At 52.2% G+C, this 18,322-nt stretch overlaps 6 protein-coding genes across 6 annotated transcripts; 4 read left to right on the top strand and 2 right to left on the bottom strand.

Moving 5' to 3' along the window:
* Positions 1–377: 377 nt before the first annotated feature.
* On the bottom strand, positions 378–2,048 carry J4E90_008386 (uncharacterized protein; the record flags this gene model as incomplete). The annotated part of the gene is made up of 1 exon (XM_051437914.1): positions 378–2,048. The coding sequence occupies one exon, from the start codon at positions 2,046–2,048 to the stop codon at positions 378–380; it is 1,671 nt and encodes a 556-aa protein (XP_051287913.1).
* A 1,542-nt stretch (positions 2,049–3,590) lies between these two features.
* J4E90_008385 (uncharacterized protein) lies at positions 3,591–4,088 on the top strand (the record flags this gene model as incomplete). Its single annotated transcript, XM_051437913.1, has 1 exon — positions 3,591–4,088. The coding sequence occupies one exon, from the start codon at positions 3,591–3,593 to the stop codon at positions 4,086–4,088; it is 498 nt and encodes a 165-aa protein (XP_051287912.1).
* Positions 4,089–4,812: 724 nt separating this feature from the next.
* Positions 4,813–6,498, top strand: J4E90_008384 (uncharacterized protein; the record flags this gene model as incomplete). The annotated part of the gene is made up of 2 exons (XM_051437912.1): positions 4,813–5,076; positions 5,551–6,498. The coding sequence occupies 2 exons, from the start codon at positions 4,813–4,815 to the stop codon at positions 6,496–6,498; spliced, it is 1,212 nt and encodes a 403-aa protein (XP_051287911.1).
* A 5,206-nt stretch (positions 6,499–11,704) lies between these two features.
* Positions 11,705–13,126, bottom strand: J4E90_008383 (uncharacterized protein; the record flags this gene model as incomplete). The annotated part of the gene is made up of 1 exon (XM_051437911.1): positions 11,705–13,126. The coding sequence occupies one exon, from the start codon at positions 13,124–13,126 to the stop codon at positions 11,705–11,707; it is 1,422 nt and encodes a 473-aa protein (XP_051287910.1).
* A 2,346-nt stretch (positions 13,127–15,472) lies between these two features.
* Positions 15,473–17,071, top strand: J4E90_008382 (uncharacterized protein; the record flags this gene model as incomplete). The annotated part of the gene is made up of 2 exons (XM_051437910.1): positions 15,473–15,527; positions 15,576–17,071. The coding sequence occupies 2 exons, from the start codon at positions 15,473–15,475 to the stop codon at positions 17,069–17,071; spliced, it is 1,551 nt and encodes a 516-aa protein (XP_051287909.1).
* A 556-nt stretch (positions 17,072–17,627) lies between these two features.
* Positions 17,628–18,121, top strand: J4E90_008381 (uncharacterized protein; the record flags this gene model as incomplete). The annotated part of the gene is made up of 2 exons (XM_051437909.1): positions 17,628–17,959; positions 18,013–18,121. 2 exons carry the CDS (start codon positions 17,628–17,630, stop codon positions 18,119–18,121), a joined length of 441 nt encoding a protein of 146 aa, XP_051287908.1.
* Positions 18,122–18,322: the final 201 nt, after the last annotated feature.

Genomic DNA, 18,322 nt, shown 5'->3' with positions numbered 1-18,322 from the left:
GTTGGGGGGTTAATGCGTAGGCTATTCTTTGAAGGAGCGACTGGGTTGGTGGGAGGGGCGGCGGGGGGTTTTCCATGAGGATAAGGTTTCGTCCGGGAGGTAGGTACTGAGCCGTAGTGAACTCGTCGGAGAAGTCGTAGTCGGTTGTCATGGCCGTTCCTATTGGCGTTGTTGGTAGTGGTTGGGAGAGTATGAGTGTGCCTGGGAATGTTGGGGCGACAGCTATCGCATGACAAATGTTTGCTCAAGAGCAATTGAAGTTGCAGGACAGTTTGTCTGAGCCAGAATTGGAATGCCCAAGAAAATTGTTTCTTCCTGGCGGAAGAGATTGCGAGAAGGATGTGCCATACGTATGTTCCAGAGAGTCCAGCAGACTCCTACCTCCGCAGCTTGACCTTCCCCTTACTCAGCGCATTCAAATGATACTGACACCCCATCCCCAGCGGCCTCCCCTCCCACTCCTCCCTCCAGAATTTATCCACGACACCCAACTGCGGATCACTCCGATCGTAAAGCGTCGTCTCCTTCATCAAATCCCAATGCTCTGCCTTCTTCCATCTCAGCAACATAGGCTTCAGAAGCCTACCCGTGATATTCTTGTTCCGACACGTCGTCGCAAAGTCTTCGATCTGGCCGTCAAACCACTCGAGTGATGGATCAGCGGGCTGCCAGACGGACATGGATTCTAGAGTTGGCCAGAAGTCGAGGAGGGAGAGGGAGGCTTGGAACATATAGGACACGTCCATGCGGGCGTTCATCAGACACTGCGCTTCTTGTTTTGACTCTTCGAATGTGAGGCCGTTGGGTAGGATGGAGGAGTCGAAGGGGAAGGGAAGTTGGGCGTGCGAGAGATCGGGGCGTAGCGTGAGGTGACGTAGGTTTGGCGGGAACAGGGGATAAATATCCTTGGTGATGGAGAAGTCAACGTCGCCAGTGAGGAAGGGGAAGGCGACTTCAAGGGTATGTAGTTCAGTAAAGTCGGTGAGATCGAGGAAGCCGCAGAGTCTATCGCCGATGCGTGGTTGGGCGAAGAAGAAGGCGTCTGGATCGGAGTATTCCGCGGTGAGGACTAGGACTTCCAGGGTGGATTGTAGGGGTCTGAGGTGCTCGTTCCAGGCATCTACCATAAGCAGATCTCCTCGCTGGGTAGTCTGTGCCTGGGCGTTGAAGTAGGAGTCGTACGTAAGAGACCGTAGCTTTGGCGTGCATTGGAACAACGACTTCAGACCCCGGTTGAAGGCACCCGAGTGTCGGAAGACCAACGTAGTGATGTTAGTGGCTGTTGGAAAGGCTATCAGTGAATGTGATATAGCCACACCATGTGCATGCGACTGCCCGCCTAGATTGAACAGTTCGAGTTTCTCAATGCCTGGGATGTTCAAGAAGTGGCCGATCGGATTGCGGTTGTTGTCTCCGGGATACCAGACCCCAGTCTTGCGATCAACCATGAGAGATACTTCTTTGATGGATGAGAGGCGATCAAGAAGAACGTGCGATGGATAGCGCCGGTTCCATAAAGTCCCGGGGTCGAGATTGCGGAGGACATTGTGGAGGTGGTCGAAGGTGGCCTGCTTGTAGTCTGCTACGTCGAGTCGACGGAGTTTTGGAAGGACAAGAAGGGCGAGCGCTGCATAGGCAGAGTACTCGCGCATGTAGATGGCGTCTCTCAGATAGTCTCCCGCAGCCACCAACGTCTCATCACTCAACGCAACCATGGCTTTCCGAAACATCTGCCGATCGTCAAAGGTCTTGTCTGGGGCCAGCCACCGCTGACCCTGTTTAACATCTTCGCTTGGGGACAGTCCCAAGCGGACTGACTCCACATTGTTGGCTTTGCGGCTGTCGCTGATGATGTTTAGGCAGAAGCGATCGATCCTGGGGAGTTTGTTGCCCGGTGGTATGAAGAGATCAACATGGCGGTACAAGAATGGTATGGCTAGATTGGAAAGACTCTTGTTGACTCGACAAACAGCGTATATGTCGTGTTGAGCGAGATAGGCTACGATGTATTCCACGAGCTCGGTGGGGAGGAGGGAGAAGGTCGCCATAGCAATAGCGATGTATTGAGAAGATGTCGCACGATGACTGAAGGCTCGGAATGGCTACACAAGATCTCAAGAAAGCAGTCGCAAGAACTCAGTAGAAGGAGGGTGTTGGTGATAGTTGCGCCACGCAAAGGGTTGCCTGATAGAGGGGAGATGAGGCCCGTGCACAAGGCTGACGGGGCTGCCCAGGTGATTGGTTGCCTTAGGAGCACATGGCAGTTGGATTGCCATGACGCTCGTGTACAGCGAGATGGTTCTGAGAGGCTGATGAATATCTGTCGTGCAGCGATGTGCCGCTATGCTCGACCTATCTGCCGACTATGATCACAGAGTCTACACATGGTTACGTCACAAGCGGCTCTATAACACGTGACAATGCTATGCCGATCATATGCGTTCGCACATGTCAACGAAGGTGTGTGAGCACCGGCGCCATGAAGAGTGCCGTGTCACTCTTTATGTGATGTCCAGATCTGGGGAAGACGGGCTAATTCTCGGACTACCCCGCGTTCTGGTGGATATGGATGGACACGACGAGGTTTAGCTCAACCGTCGTGCGTCGTATGAGATGCGAGATGTTGCAAAGCGCATGTTCCTCGTGGGTGTTCCGGGCTATCGGAACCACTCGGAGCGTACTCAAGATGCGTGAGCGCTGTTCACACCTCTAAAAGAATGCGGCAGGTAATAGCCGGCTACACAACATGCATCGCGATCGCATATCGAGCATGGCGGTCCACTACTGGGCGTTAGTTGATGGTGCACGATGATTTGCCTCGATAAGGCCAAGCGGGATAACGGCATGCGAACGAGTTCTGGAGATGTGCGTGGTTGGCGGCGTAGGTGGCCGTTGCGATGTGGGCGGCCATTCAGCGGGCGTGGATCTGTCAGAGCTGCACACCATGGCGAAGCGAGACCCAGACAGCCAGGCCAAACAGCGCATCGTGGGTGAAGTCGATGGCTCCGCTATCCTGGAATGGTGGTTGTTAGTAGGGTAGGTACTGGGGATGGCCTCGGTCAAGGCTCGGGAGGCGCACTTTGATCTTGTCAGGTGCGTCGCGGGTTCCGACATGTTCCTCTCCAGCAACGGTCCGATGCGCCAAACCTGCCAAACCTCCTTCCCCCCGCCATCTCCCCAGTCTCCTATAAACACAGTCGTCGCCTACCCCGCTGACATCAACGGCACCGCATACCCTCACATATAGACGCGTAGACGCCCACCCCAGCTGCAGCTCGCCTACGTCACACGCACATTTGCGCCGATAATCGTCAACCATCACCAACCATCACTCACGACCCGCCCCTGTTCCGCGGCTCCCCCTTGGATCAGCGCATGGAATAGAAAACGTCGCAGTGCCCGAGCTTGACGGCGCAGTCGGAGCGCCGCCTGTGCTGTTGTTATTTGGTCGCTGCACGAAACGCCGTTGCGGAGCCGCCAACACAACACACACCTCTACACCGCCGCTAGTATTCGACGTTTATAGACGCCATCTTATGCCCCAGAGCCACCAGCGACCCTCACCAGATCAGACACGCTCCACCACCACCATGACCACCAACCGCCCGTTCTTCGGCGGCTTCCTCGCTGCCTTCCGCGCGCAACAGCCCAGCCTCCAGAAGACCACAGCCTCCCAAGCAGCGTCTGTGGCCTCGTACTCGCAAAACACTACATCACAACAAAACAACACCGTCGACACAACAGCCGCGTCGTCACGGACCATCACTACAAAGACGCGTTCACCATCGCCCGGTGCGACAACCGTATCCGTCCAAGCGACAGGCCACTTCCAACCCACCCGACAACACACCGCCCCCTACAACCGCTCCACATCCCCCAAAGCCCAAGCCTTTCCAATACCAGGCACGTCGCGTCGAGGTAGGCGGGGCTCCGACAGCTCATCCGAAGGCTTCCACGAAGCCATGGGCGCCGAGAAGTGGTACATCGGCGGGCGAACAGCGACGGGCGAGGAGAAGTTCTACAAGCTGGGCATGGTCAAGCGACACAGAAGCGCCGACCGCCTGAGTCTAGACAAGCTCAGCATATGAGCTGGGAGAGGGTTACTTTGCTTGAAAAGCGCAACTGCATCATCGGCGTTCTGGACACGAGATCTCACGGCAAGATCGACGTTTGGGTTATCTAGAATCTTTCACCGTACAAATTTGGCCTGTCGCATGGCTTACGAATACACGTATATATTTGCGGGCTCTTCGCCTGAGCTCACTCGAGATGGTCGTCTGCATCATGCATGTGAAAGTCTGGTGTGCCAAGGAGTCATGTGCCGAGGTCAGTATTGGCTAGCACTCATAAGGCGTGCACTATCTTACAACCACTCTACTAGTGTATCGTCGTCTTCGAGAAGATACTTGGTACGCGCATGCAGCATACTTCGGAGCATTTCCATGGACGGCGGCAAAGTTTCCGACCGGACATTCTTAGCCCGACACCCATGTCGGCTACTCCACTCACCGGATATAACCTCTCGACACGATGTAGGCGAAAATCTTCACGGAAAAGACGCTCCTTGGGCAGCGACAGTCCCCACCCGCGGATATGAAGCCGTTGCAGGAGCGCTAATGCACCAAGATAGCCCAACATGTACTCTAATCGTGAACATATCTAACGTCTCTCGTCACTTGCTCCCTCTCCTCTTCATTCTCCAACACCTCGAATGTCGCTGCAAACACTCTAACCTGCAGCACGAGTCCCTTCCCGACTCCTTCACCAAATCTAGTATCTATTCTACCATCTCGCCTTCTATGAGTACACAAAATGGCACCCTCTTCCACATCCTCCTCAGCACCCGCTGGCCAACAACTCCCCACCAACTCCTCCTTTGCCGAACCTGAAAAGACGACCGAATACGCATCCATCATCCCCCAACCACGCAGCAATGAAAACGACCAAGACCGTCTCCAACTCCAACGCACAGTCTCTTCCGTCAGCCACCACGACATGGCCAACGTCCAATACATCGCCACCGGCGACAACGACGTCATCTACAACAAATTCACCGAGCGCCGCAAAATGGTCATTGTAGCCGTAGTCTCTTTTTGCAGTTTCCTGGCTCCGATATCGAGTACCACGGTGTTGTCTGCTGTTCCTGAAGTAGCGGAGACGTTTAACACAGATGGGAGTATTATCAATGTGTCCAACGCTTTGTATATGCTTTTCATGGGCCTGTCGCCTTGTTTCTACGGTCCGTATGGGAATATCTATGGTAGGAAGTGGGTTAGTGTTGTGAGCGCGGGGTTGTTTACTGCGTTTTCGATTGGGACGGCGTTGGCGCCGAATTTGGCGAGTTTTTTTGTGTTTAGGATTTTGACTGCGTTTCAGGGGACGGCGTTTTTGGTGATTGGGAGTGCGGTTATTGGGGATGTGTATAAACCGGTATGTACACCTTTTCTGATCTAGTCTTGTCCGGGTCAACCCAAGAGCGCTGTGTATAACACTCGCCTACATCAAAGCTCTCACACACCCCCATCATCTCCCCTACTAACACCCACCTAGACCGAACGCGCAACAGCCCTAGGCTGGTTCCTCAGCGGCACCCTCATCGGCCCCGCCCTCGGCCCCTTCATCGGCGGCATAATCGTAACATTCCGTTCCTGGCGCGACATCTTCTGGCTGCAAACCGCCCTCGCCGGCGCCGCAACCCTCTTCTGCTTCTTTCTGCAACCCGAAACCATCCACAAAAAGCGTGCGGATGAGCTCGAAGGCCTTCCCACCAAAGAACGCGCACACAAAATGTGGCAGTGGCTAAACCCTTTCCGTGTGGTGAAACTATACCGGTACCCGAATATCCTCTTAACGGCACTGGCGAGTAGTAGTCTCGTGTGGAATATGTACTCCCTCCTAACCCCAATCCGCTACGTACTAAACCCACGCTTCGATCTCCAATCCCCCCTCCAATCCGGCCTCTTCTACATCGCCCCCGGCTGCGGCTACCTCCTGGGCACCTTCTTCGGCGGCCGCTACGCCGACCACATTGTCAAGAAATACATCCTTCTCCGCGGCCACCGCGTCTCCGAAGACCGCCTCCGCTCCTGCGTCTTCTTCCTCGGGGTCGTCATTCCCGCCTGCATGCTGATCTACGGGTGGAGCGTCGAGAAAAGGGTTGGCGGCATCGCGCTGCCTGTTGTAATGATGTTTCTCCAAGGTGTGGCGCAACTGTTTTGTTTCCCCAGTTTGAATACGTATTGTTTGGATGTTATGCAGGGCAGGAGTGCGGAGGTTGTGGCGGGGAATTATTTTATGCGGTATATGTTTGCGGCGGGTGGGTCGGCGGTTTGTCTTCCTGCCGTTAGAGCTATCGGCGTGGGCTGGTTCAGTACCATCAGCGCGGGCTTTTTGGTAGCGGGCGCGGGTGCGACGTGGTTGACTGCTGTGAAGGGTAGAGAATGGAGAGAGGCGATTGAGGAGAGGAAGGCGCAGAGGAAGGAGGAGGGGATGGCTTAGAGGTGGTGGTGGTGGAGTGGAGGTAGAGTAGCGGTTATGAAATATATCGTCCTAATCTCATCACGACTCAACTTTTCCTCACTGGTATTCGTCGAAATGCAAGATAAGATGTTCAAGTGTAGCTGACTACAAAGTCAGAATAAGTTGATTTTAGAGACGACCAACCATCCTAGCGGACAGCCTTGACAATCCATCACATGGGCATGGTTGAGTTACCAACCCACTAGTATACAGACCCAAAGTCCTTCCCGGGAAAGACTTGAAGCTCGAGCGCGAAGCCCTGAAGATTAGGCTAGGGAGATGTGCAATATGAGATACGGCAGATGGGGTTAGTCTGGCCGACTCAAGGATTCGGCGGCGTCTGTTTAAATGCTACCCCAACAAACAACAAGACGCGAAAGACCTGAACGCGACACCGCCTTCCTACCCAAAACACCACCGTCCAGCACCCCTCCAGCGACTAGTACTCACCATGCACTTCACCCTCTCAATATCTGCAATACCCCTCCTTCTCGCTTGCCTCAGCGTCGCCTCAGCGCAAACATGCGACAACGGCGGTACGGCATGTGATTACGCCGCCCAATTGTGCTGCACCAGCGACGAAATCTGCATAACAGACGAGAATAATCAGGCGCTCTGCTCTGTTTCTGATTCCAACTCTATCAATTCAACGTTAACGCTGGTGGTCAGCATGCAGTCCGTCTCAGTAACGCCAATGTCGACGCCGACGCAGATCACAAGCGTGGAAAGCTCGTCGTCTGAGGCGTATGTTGGGGACGCGAGTGGAGCTACCGCATCGACTAGCATGCTGTCTTCTAGCATTACGCCAGGTCCTGATGCGAGTGTTGTTTCGTCTTCAGCGTCGCCTACCAGCGCAGAGTCGACGACGTCACCTGATGCGAGTACTGCGGAGTTGACTGTATCGACTACCAGCGCACAGTCGACGGCGTCAACTAGTGCGTCTGATGCGACTGAGGCTCCGGCTTCAACGACGACGGGGGCGGGTGCAAGAGTAGAGAAGGGCTGGTATGTTGTGGTTGGTGTCAGTGTTGGTGTTGTTGTCGCGACGGTCTTCATGGCTTGAGTTATGGAGAGGTCGGGAAGGGTTGGACGAGAGATGGCAGGGAAGACGGCGAGGGGTGCGGCCTTGGTATGGCCGTGTAGGTTCGCATCGTGGTATACGATGTCTTACACATAGCACCATACCAGGACGAGTCATCTCAACATGTTTCCCTCTGGTAAAACATAGCCGCTCAGTATGTCTTACTCCACGTCCCATCTCGAGCCAAACACCCAAAGACAGTTTTGCGACACGTCGACGCAATCTCAGACAAAGTTTTACATCGATCAAGACGAACAAGCTCGGCCAATGTTCTACCAAGATGGTGACTACAAAAGCAAGCGCTCAACCGGGTATCTTCATCCAGCGCATCCGCCATCCTAGCACCGAATATCGAATATCGAACGTTGAGACATCAACACACAAGTCAGGAACACATATTGCCACCCCACCCGAACCCCACCGCAAGATGCCATCTTATCACTACCGCATCCTCCAACAACTCCCCTCACTCATTGCAACCATTCTTCTCGCTTTGATCTTCCGCAAGATCTTTTACAAGTATCTCAACACTACTAGGAAGCGCAGGTACGCTGTCAAAGTCGTTGCGGCTAATGTTGTTATCATCTTTCTCCTGTATCTCGTCGGAAGGAATATGGTGATAGTGGCGGACATGCAGGATCGGCTCGAGATAGAGGGCATATTGGGGAGGTGGATGTAGTAGAGGCAGTGGACGAATGTTTGGGAGAGGTTCGAATAGCGGAATACGAAGACGTTTTACACATGTGTACGAGGGGGTGTGGAGGGAAAAATAGGCAAAAAGGATAGAAGGAAGGATTGGAAGTGCTATCTCAAGAGCGTTGCTTTACAGGAAATGGGGAGGATTGCTAGTAGAACATGAGCATCTTCCTAAACACAAAAGGCCAAGTTTGTCTCAACGCCACCACGACCATGTATCTCGTCTCCGCGCACGTGTACCCCTTCCCATGGTCCCCGCACACTTCCCCTAATCTCATCCCTCGTTTCCCTCCGCGGTGACTTCCCGGATTGTGTCCAAAAGGTCGAGAAGCTGACCGTGCAGTTCTTCAACCTCTAACATGTCACTAACTAGGGCGTAGATGGTGAGAGCGAATATAGCGAAGACAAGGAACGCATATAGAGTGACTCCTGCGTTCGGATTGAAGTAGAGGTAGATGAACATGAGGAGGAAGAAGATTTGACAGAGGAGGGCGATACAGAGGAAGAGGATGCGGTGGAGAGGTGTGGATTGCATTGCGTTCTTGATCGACTGCGTGGCGATGGGTAAGAGTAAGGTTACTGGATGGTTTGACTGCGGTGGGTGGGTACCTTTGTGAGCCGTTGTCGGTGGTGGTAGTCGGTTGAGGAAACAGTTCCTCATTAGACAGTCTTTATGGGTGCGACAGCAGAAGAGGGGGTTTGTTGGCTCCTTGTTCGCTGATGATTTGAGGCAACGTCAACAGTAGAACAGGGTCTTCTGGCATTCAATCCATCTTCTAGTTTGCAGTTTGATATTTGATGTGAATAACGAAACATGTTTCTCTCATGATCTGTCTTCTTCGGAGAGCGGCTTTGCGTTTGGGCTGACTTGTTGAGCTCTTTGATCTATTTGGCTTGATAAGAGTATGTAGCAAACTCAAGCTCACGGGTTATAGCTATAGCAACACCTATTGCTCACGGAGATCCATATCGCACAACGCAGATTACGTTACATCATGTCATCATACGCTCTCACCAGACTACTTGCTCTCGCATACCTTTCCACCCCCTTCACTATCCTCTCAATCATTATCTACCCCTTAGTCATCGTACCCTCTCCGAAATTCGCTAGGTTCAATAATCACCCACTGCGCGAAATCGAGACGCCGCGTTTTCGAGAGCTTGTAAATTATCTTAACCCAGAGGGTGAGGCAGCGTTATGGGTGAGTAAAATAAGCGTTGCCACATTCGTCATGATGCTCTACAAGCACCTACAGCCTCAAGTTATCAACATGCTGTCGTCAGCTATCAGTAAGATACATGTAAGCTTCGACGGCTGGACAACAAAGGGCGGCAAACGTGGCTTCTCTGGTGTCATCGCTCACGTTGCTGACGTGGATGGAGTAATTCATGACTTACCCATCGACCTACCTCAGCTCGCAGGCGCTCATATAGGCGAAGCTATCGCTCAAACCATCGTTCAAACGCTCAAAGCACACGATGTAACTCACGATAAGTTGGGCTACTTTGTGCTTGACAACGCCGCCAACAACGATACCGCGATCACCGCAATCGCTAGCGACTACGCCTTTGAGCCAGCACACCGACGCCTTCGTTGTACTTGTCACACCCTCAACCTCATCGGCCAGAAAGTTATACGTGGGGCTGATAAAGACGCCTATCAAAACGCTCAAGAGCACTATAGTACTGAGGAAGACTACATGCAGCAATAGCGTCAACATGATCCATTGGATGTACTGATTGATATAATCAACTACATCAAAACACCGCAACAGTACGACCTTTTCCGCCAGAAATAAGGGGAGGCCAACGCCAAGCTGCCAAGCGATGAGAGGCTTCAGATGGTTGAGCTGGTGAAGCCAGCGGTTACGCGTTGGAACTCATACTATTCGGCTTTTTAACGCGCTACAAAGCTTCAAGCCGCGTACAATCTATACGCCGAGCATCACTACAACAAGCCGCCCGAAGCGCCTGACTGGATGAGATTAAATGGGCTGACAGCTGCTGATTGGGCTATAATCGTCTAGTACCAGGTCTATTTAGAGCCGATAAAGCTTGCAACTTAGCGTCTTGAAGTGCGTGGCAGAACTGGCAAGTTTGGTGCAGTATATGAGGTCATATCTGTGATGGAATATGTCCTTAGCTCACTCGAAACGCGTGCTCACCCATATAGTCTCGTCGACTTTAACGCTCACGCGGAGGCTCTCGAAGATCATCTTGCTATTAACTTGCGCGCGGCGTGGCGCAAAGCTGACGAATACTACAACAAGCTTGACGACTCGGCTATGCTTCTCTAGGCTCGGTCCGTACTAAGGCGAGGGAGACTGAAGCGGTATTCCGTGAGGTATCGTATGGAAGGCTTAGGTAGAAAAGAGTTATCAATGTTAACTAATAGGTAAACAATACTAATTCTACATACAATAGGATAACTAGCTAACAATCTGTGTAAGAGATAAAGTATTTGAGTTAACCACACCAAGTATGGTAATGAAATCCATCCATCTTACATACTTATTGCAGTCTGTTCCTGCCATCAGATGTTCGACTTGCCATCACATATCGGCTCTGCCATCACTGATGGCTCTGTCTTGGCGTGATGGCACGTCACGTGACCCTAGTGTGCCTCGCACTGGTCACCTCTTCCTGACGTGGCTGTCGGTGCGTGTTTAGCCCCGATTCCTTGGTTCAAGGAGGACTCCTTTTTTGTCGCTTATAACACTCAATTTTCATAATACTACTATGTTCAATAGCATTTAAAACTCTGTTCTGCCGAGATATTGACACTGAAAATCCTCTGAACTAAACTGTGTGCCGTTGCCCTTGAAAACAGGCCTCTGCGGGTACGGGCAAGTTAGATTTGTTTGGTTCTTGGCATTCGTTCCAACCAATGAATCAGGCACAATACCCTCTTCAACCCAGGCGCGCATGGCGTCAAATGTTCCGCTTGGCTGACCACCGATCCCACCAGTACAATGTCCGACTCCGAGAGCTTCAAAAGGGCGAAAGTAGTCGGTGACATTAGGGTCCAGGTAGGAAACAGAGTTGTAGTATTGGCGAGATCCTTCGTAAGGTATCAATTCGTCAGCCTGAAAAAGGCTGATTGGTCCTTTTCGCAAGAAAAGACATGCAGAACCATGTGAGAGAGGATCAACAACAAAGTAACTGTATTTATAAAAGTAGATAATAAGTTTTAACATTATAAAAAAGAGTGTAGAGAGCGTTATAGCGCGCAGTAAGATAGTAGAGAGGTAGTAGAGAAGGTAGAAAAGGTAAGAATGGAGTAGAAGGTAGATTATAGTAAAGAAGAAAAGAGAGGTAAGAATAGAAAAATAAGACCTGCGCTAACGCAATAAATAGAGAGTAGAACCTGCGCTAATTTTAAATCGCAGTAGAAATCTAGGCATTCGCTTAGAGGTAGGGTGCAACTACGGTGTCGTTTCTAACGATTTTCTCTAGCTTACCGCTAAGAGCCTCAAGCTGTTGCGGAACACTAGCGTTGTGAGCAGCAGCAGCTTTAGGATCCCTCGGCGGCGGACCTAAGATAGGGAAATCGAGACGAGTCTTCTCCGTCCAGGCCATAATCTTAGGCTCCTCGAACCACTTCAGCCTGTTCTTAATGCCAGTCAAAAAGGTAGCTGTAAAATCCTCCGGCTTGCCACAGAATGGGACGGGCTCGCAGAGCGAATTCTTCTTTTCATCACTGTCGTACGTAGTGTCAATGAGTGCAAGTAAAGCGGCGCTGAATGCCGGCTGGGCGAACTTGACGTTCTGAACCGTAATAGTGCTGCCTTTGAAAATGGGAACAACGGGCCGGTATGGGAAACCGGACGCGCTGCAGTCGATATAGAGAGTGTCAGGCACAGGCTTGTACGTGCCCTTCTCCAAAGTGACCTTGTCTTCATCGATGCGTGTAACATGTCCTAGGCGTATAATGTTCTTTACGGTCCTGGCCAGTTCCATCTCCGCCTTTGAGAGAATCGCAATCTTCATCATTGTAGGCCGCACGTTCTTATCCATACGCACCGCGTACCCAGCTGCCTCCATGCGCTCAAAGATTTCCTGGGTTGTTGTAGACTCCATGAAGATTTCACCCTTCTTTGCTAGCTGCTCTTCAGGGTTAGGAGTAGCCTCTGGTGGCTGGAGGTAACCGCGTTCCAGTAACCAGGCGTCGCGCGGCATGATCCAGTGAATATTCTTTGGGTCAATGCCCTGATTTAGCATCCAAATGCAGGAGTCGAATGCGGTCTTGCCGGCTCCGACTAAGGTGTAGGCGCCGTAAGGTCGTTTCATTGTCGTCAAGCCGTTGGGCGTAGTAATGTTGACTTTGTCCGAGATTTCGTAGTGAGGTGGACGCATGGAAGGAACCGTGACCTTGGAATACGAAGTGTCCACAATGCGTGTGTTTGGTCCGATTCGGAAACGTTTTCCTGTGGTGATTGATTGGAACTCTCCGTCGCTGATATATTTGTGCAGTGGGTAATACGAAACCCGACCGGATGGGATGAAAGTATCATGCATGACTCTGCTGTAATACCCAACAATTTCGTCACCCGTTGCCAACTCGAAATAGCCCTTGTTCAGGCCAGCTTTATCGATTTTGCCATCACCGAGCTTTCGAGAGCTAACGCCATAACTTTCGGAGGGCTGATGGAGAGTGACGAATGGGTACGCGAGTGTCCAATGGCCTCCCGGACGGGCATAACTGTCGACAATGGCTAGTGTAGCCTTTGTTTCAGTGACCAGGTAGTCGGCGAAGCTCATGCCCACGCAGCCTGCACCAATGATGAGGTAGTCGGGAAATATCGTCTCGGTCACATTGATTCCGGGCATCTTTTCTGAGGTTTGGATATTGGAATAGAATCAAATAGTATCTGAAGAATCTCTTGGAAGCGTATTTGTATGTTTGAGATCATGAGATGGAAGTCTGGTGTAGCAAGCAGAGAGAGGAGAAAGCGGATCTATATACCTGAGTAGACACCCTGTCTAGCTATGATGCTTGTACTTGATTCATGATTGACGCGTACAATCTGCGAGCCACTATGGAAGAGAGCTCAACAGACTACTTCTTCGGCACTATTATCTCGCTGTTGATATTGAAAGTTATCCAGAGTAATTTGGCTTGTCCGCGTAAGGTTCCGGTATATCGCTGCCGAGCCTGCTGTTGTGAAGAAATTGGTCCGGTTGGTCGGAAGCTTCGAATTACGGACGTAAAAAAAGGACATGGGACTAGTGTTTTGGCTTGAACGTCAGTGTGCCAAGCAGTACTTGTGGGGAAATCGCTCCATGATACGGACGTAACGAAGGTGGGCCAATGTGCAAGTGGGCGCACTAGCATGGTGACGTTACGGTCCGGGCCTTGTCAATCCTGGCAATTAGTGTTTGCTGGAGTGGGAGCGACTTGCTGAGATACCTTCGGAGGTAGACATCTTAGCATGTTGTCGTGATTGGATACACCAACGTGTTCCGTCCGCGTTTTGACGATACCTCCGCGCCTAGAGGAGACGGTCGATCCCGCGGACATGCACCTCGAGAAACACGAAATACAGACTGACGTGGTAGTTATGATAGCATACTCTAGAAACTGGCTTGCGAGTAGCCTTGCTAACTCTAGCAACATCGCAAACATCGCTATACAGCTTATTTACAGTAGCGATCGATAATCCGACGGTTCCGGTTACTTCGGCTTCAGTGGGCGTTCGCGTGACGGGCTAGTTCGCGTTCCGAGCTACCCGCTAAACACTAGATAATCGAGGAAATAAGGCTGTACAGCTACTAACAAAATTAATTGTTGTAAGATTATTTAGTGTATTAATTTATATACGCTTGCAAATAATTATAGCTACTTAGAATATCTTTTTAGTATAACGTAGGTGTATAGCGAGTAGCTAGAATAAGCAAGTAGCCGGCTTTTGCTAACGAAATGATGAACTAGAGAGTCTGCTCAGGGAGGGCGTGATCAAGAATTGGTGGGCACTCTTCGAAGAGCACGAAGATGAGCCTGATTGGATGATGAAGTTGATGGATTGTTTGTCGGAACATATGAAGGAAGAGGTATGGGAGGTTGGGAAGCGGAAGAGGAAGGAGGTGGAAGGGGAAAGGGAAGAAGAGGTTGGAGTGGAATGGGAGAGGAATGTTAGAGGGATGCCATGAGAATGAGATAACGCTGAGTGAAAGACATGCAAGATAGCGATGCGCGAACGAACAGCGCCCTTCCACTAGTTTCCAACATGTCACAAGACGTGATCGAAGGGCGCCGTTGGAAGCACAAGTTTTGTGGCTTACGGGATGCGGTCCGCTCGGAACCCGAGAACCGCGTTGTTTAGTTTCGGCGCTTTAGACAAGATGCGAATATAGAAAGCAGCATGTACTGTACTAGAACGTGGAATCAAGAGTCGCAGTCCCTCTGATCGCACGCGAACAGTACTCACTCTTACCTTTCTTCCCGTGTGAGCCGCCTCGACACACCCTCCGAATCCACTAAGCTACCCAACATGACACCACTCTCCCACCACCCATCCCTCCGCTATCTCTCCACCTTCTTCAGCGCAACATTTCTCGCCTTCGGACTGACCTACATGTTCTTTCCCGGCACAGGCTACTCCCTTTACGGCTTCACCAACAGCCCCACCACATCCTCTGAATGGGTCATGATGGAGCGCGTCATGGTTCTCTACGGCGCCAAAGACGTGTTCGTAGCCGTTGCTATCTTTGCGACGACATGGTATGGAACGAGACGCAGCGCGGGGTTGGTGCTTGTGGCTGCAGGTGCTTGCGGGGGCGTAGATGGGTGGGTGGTTGGGAAGGAGGCGGGCATGGGAGAGTGGAATCATTGGGGGTATGCGATTGTTATGGTGGTGCTGGGGTGTGCTATGATGGGCGTGGTGGGGTGAGTGGATGGAGCGGTGGAAGTGACTGTGGTGGCATCTCGCCGCATGATGTTGAAATATGGGGCGCGGTCGGGATATGGGATGCTGTCGATATGGCATGTGGAAACGTCAGAGCATTCTATGACCTTTGTAAATATACAATGAATGCGACCTGCGATGGAGAAGAGTTGTCATGACGAGAGTGGGTTTTGGCATCTTGCACGTGCCCTCGCGCGTGGCTAACGCGAGGGGCGCGTCATTGCCTTGCATCCCGCGTTACCTGACCCGAACACTTGCATGAACATCCGCAATGACGGATATCTGGAGCGGAAATATTCTGCTACCAGACGGCAATGTTATCAAAGGTACGTATCATCTATCATCGGAAATATACAGTAGTTAACCCCCCACAGACGTCGGCCTCGCGTCGCAAAATGTCACGTCTTCTCCAGCCCTCCCCGCGACGGCTCTGCGCTTCCTCACCACGGTCGATACCGCCAAGATACCACTATACCTTGCCGCCGGCCCCAGTCTAGACGTATGGACGACAGAGGAAGCTACTCAGGCTTGGTTTGAGGCAGTCCTGCTGAGTAAGCCTACGTTGGCGGACGCGCCCAACACTGCCGCGAAGGAATGGTGGGACCTTGCGCGATCACAGTCGCCAATCGGTTTTCTTGTACAAGTCCAGTTGGCTGGGGGAGAAGCTCGAAAACCTAGAGTGACTGAGATCCTCTTCTATGGCACCATCGCCGCTCCTACCACAGCTGGGCTACCCACACTACCATCCTCGTCCTCATACGTCGACAATGCGCACGCCGAGTTACTCCCCGAGCTTCGAATTCACGCACTGCCGCTTTCGTCCGATCTTCTGCATGCTACTAGCATCGACTTGCCCACAGATGCCGAGCCTCAATTCCTGCCGCCGCAGCACGATTTTCATGTGCCTCCGACGTCACCCAGACGCACCCGAGATATATTCGAAGAAGCTACCATTGCAAACAAGAAGGCACGAGGGAGAGGTGGAAGAGCAGTGTCGGCAGCAGCAGCAGCCCGCGTGAGCGAGTCTCAGCAGGCATACAGCCACCGAAAGTCGTCGCTCTCTATCGATCTGAAAGCCTCGTCTTTCTCCGACTCCAGACCAACGTCTGCTTCCGACCATCTAGCCCGCCCTTCCTCGCGCCCACTCTCGCGATCACCGAGCATGTCCTCCGATACAAGGCCTCTCAGCCGAAAGGGTCAAACCGACGCGCATGCCAGGCGATCGAACCTGTCACAGGTCGCTACGGTACCCATACAACCTGAAGAGCCAACAACAGAGTCGCGAAACAAGGACGCACTGGTCAAAGTGGTCATGGCAGCGATGCGCATGCATGGCTTGCAGCAGCGGAAACAGAACAGGTCTCGCCGCGCCTCTGTGGCTGGTGCCGAAGAGAGTCAGCAGCGCAGTGAAGAAGCAGCCGCTGAAGAGGCGGCGAAAGACGACGAGTACAAGCTGATATACCACCAAACCTTCAAGGGTGCACAACTGGCACTGGTAAGACGCGTGAACCTACATCCGAGACGCTCGCTGACGATACTGCAGAGAAAGCACATGTCCGAGAAGCCGCTACATGCCACGCCTGACCGAATGCGAGACATCGTCGAAAAGCTCCTGGCGCTCTTTCTCTCCGACCCGCTTGCGGAACCTCCGCCTCTTGAGATACCCGCGGACCCAGTTGCCACACCTGGTAGTAGACCTAGATTTGTTATACCTGGATCCACACATGGCCATGCCAGTCCATTCGACTTGCCTAGTACACAACGACGTCCTGGCATGATGAGATCTGTTACCGATAGCCATGTTTATACGGGATCGCCAGTGAGCAAGAAGAGGGGTACCATGGGCGAGACGTTGACTGTGCCTGCATGAGGTGCGGTGCGAGGTGCCAATACTGGATACGAGAACAAACTCATCACCGTCGGCTATGCTGATGCACTCTCCGGCGACTGAATACGAACCACGGACGCGTCACTGGGAATTTGGAGTTGAGCTATCCTTGCATGTTTCCTTTCTTGGCACCCGCTGCCACGCTTGTCACCATCAGTAAGCACTGTGGAACAACCATCAACCCTCCCAAAGCGGCAATCGTTAGAATTGATGCCGCAACGCCGTAGCTGTGGTACAGCGATGACTTGCGTGCCCTTGCAGCGGAGCCTTGCGCATACGAGTGGCGTCATGAACCACGGAAACCGATCTCGACCCGAATTCGTTGCCTCAGATACCTCGAAGCACCGTGGCTATGCAACGTAGCATCGGGTGCTTCATCACGGGACCGACATAAACTATAGTGTCGCAACGATGGCCCCATATACGGTGAGCAGAGCTATAAAGCCTCCTTGTCGTCTCTTTGAAGAAGAAATCAACATCAACAACGCCAACAAGCTTCTCATACACCCATCCGGCTAAGCCATACCACATACTCAAGATGCTCTCCAAGATCACTGCCCTCATCCTCCTCGCCATCAGTGCGTCCGCAGCAACCCTTCCCCGAAGCGCAGACTGGACCTGGGACGTCACCGACTTCAGCAGTGTCTGCACCGCATCAGCATGCCGCTACTCCTTCAACGTCTCCGCACCCGCCGGTCCTTCCGACCAACCAGCCTTCGATGCAGAGTTCTGCTCTGGCACCAGTCTCCAGGGTGGCTATAAGTCTTGCAGTGTAGTTGGCATTGATGTACCGGGCGATGTGCAGACGCAAGAGTTCAATCGCGGGATCGATGTCGGTGCGACTGTTAGTGTGCAGTACACGTTTATGCAGTGAGTATAGAACAGGGTTTGTTAATAGAATCAAGGGAGCTGACATGTGGTAGGGGTGAAGTGACGTACACGTACACGGGCAATGACACCGTTAAGCATACTGGATTGGGTCCGGCTGTGAACTTTAGCATTGTTCCCACGGAGGTTACTGCTGTCGCTTAGGGCGATTAGGATGTCGCGGTACGGGTAATGACAAGCGAGCTGGCATGGGGGAAGGCAGCTCAAGCGCACAGCGACTGGCAGAATGGAGAACTCAGCTAAGAATATTGTGTGTATGTGTATGCTATCCATGTGTTGCTCAGCATTCATCAACGAGTGGGCAGTTATGAAATCATAACCATGGATGACAATACGCCACGTGAC

Source organism: Alternaria incomplexa (assembly GCF_024043165.1).
Source record: "Alternaria incomplexa strain BMP 0042 chromosome Unknown scaffold_13, whole genome shotgun sequence".
Lineage (NCBI taxonomy): Eukaryota > Fungi > Ascomycota > Dothideomycetes > Pleosporales > Pleosporaceae > Alternaria > Alternaria incomplexa.
The sequence above is the reverse complement of the archived record's forward strand: the minus strand, read 5'-3'. Positions and strand labels throughout refer to the sequence as shown.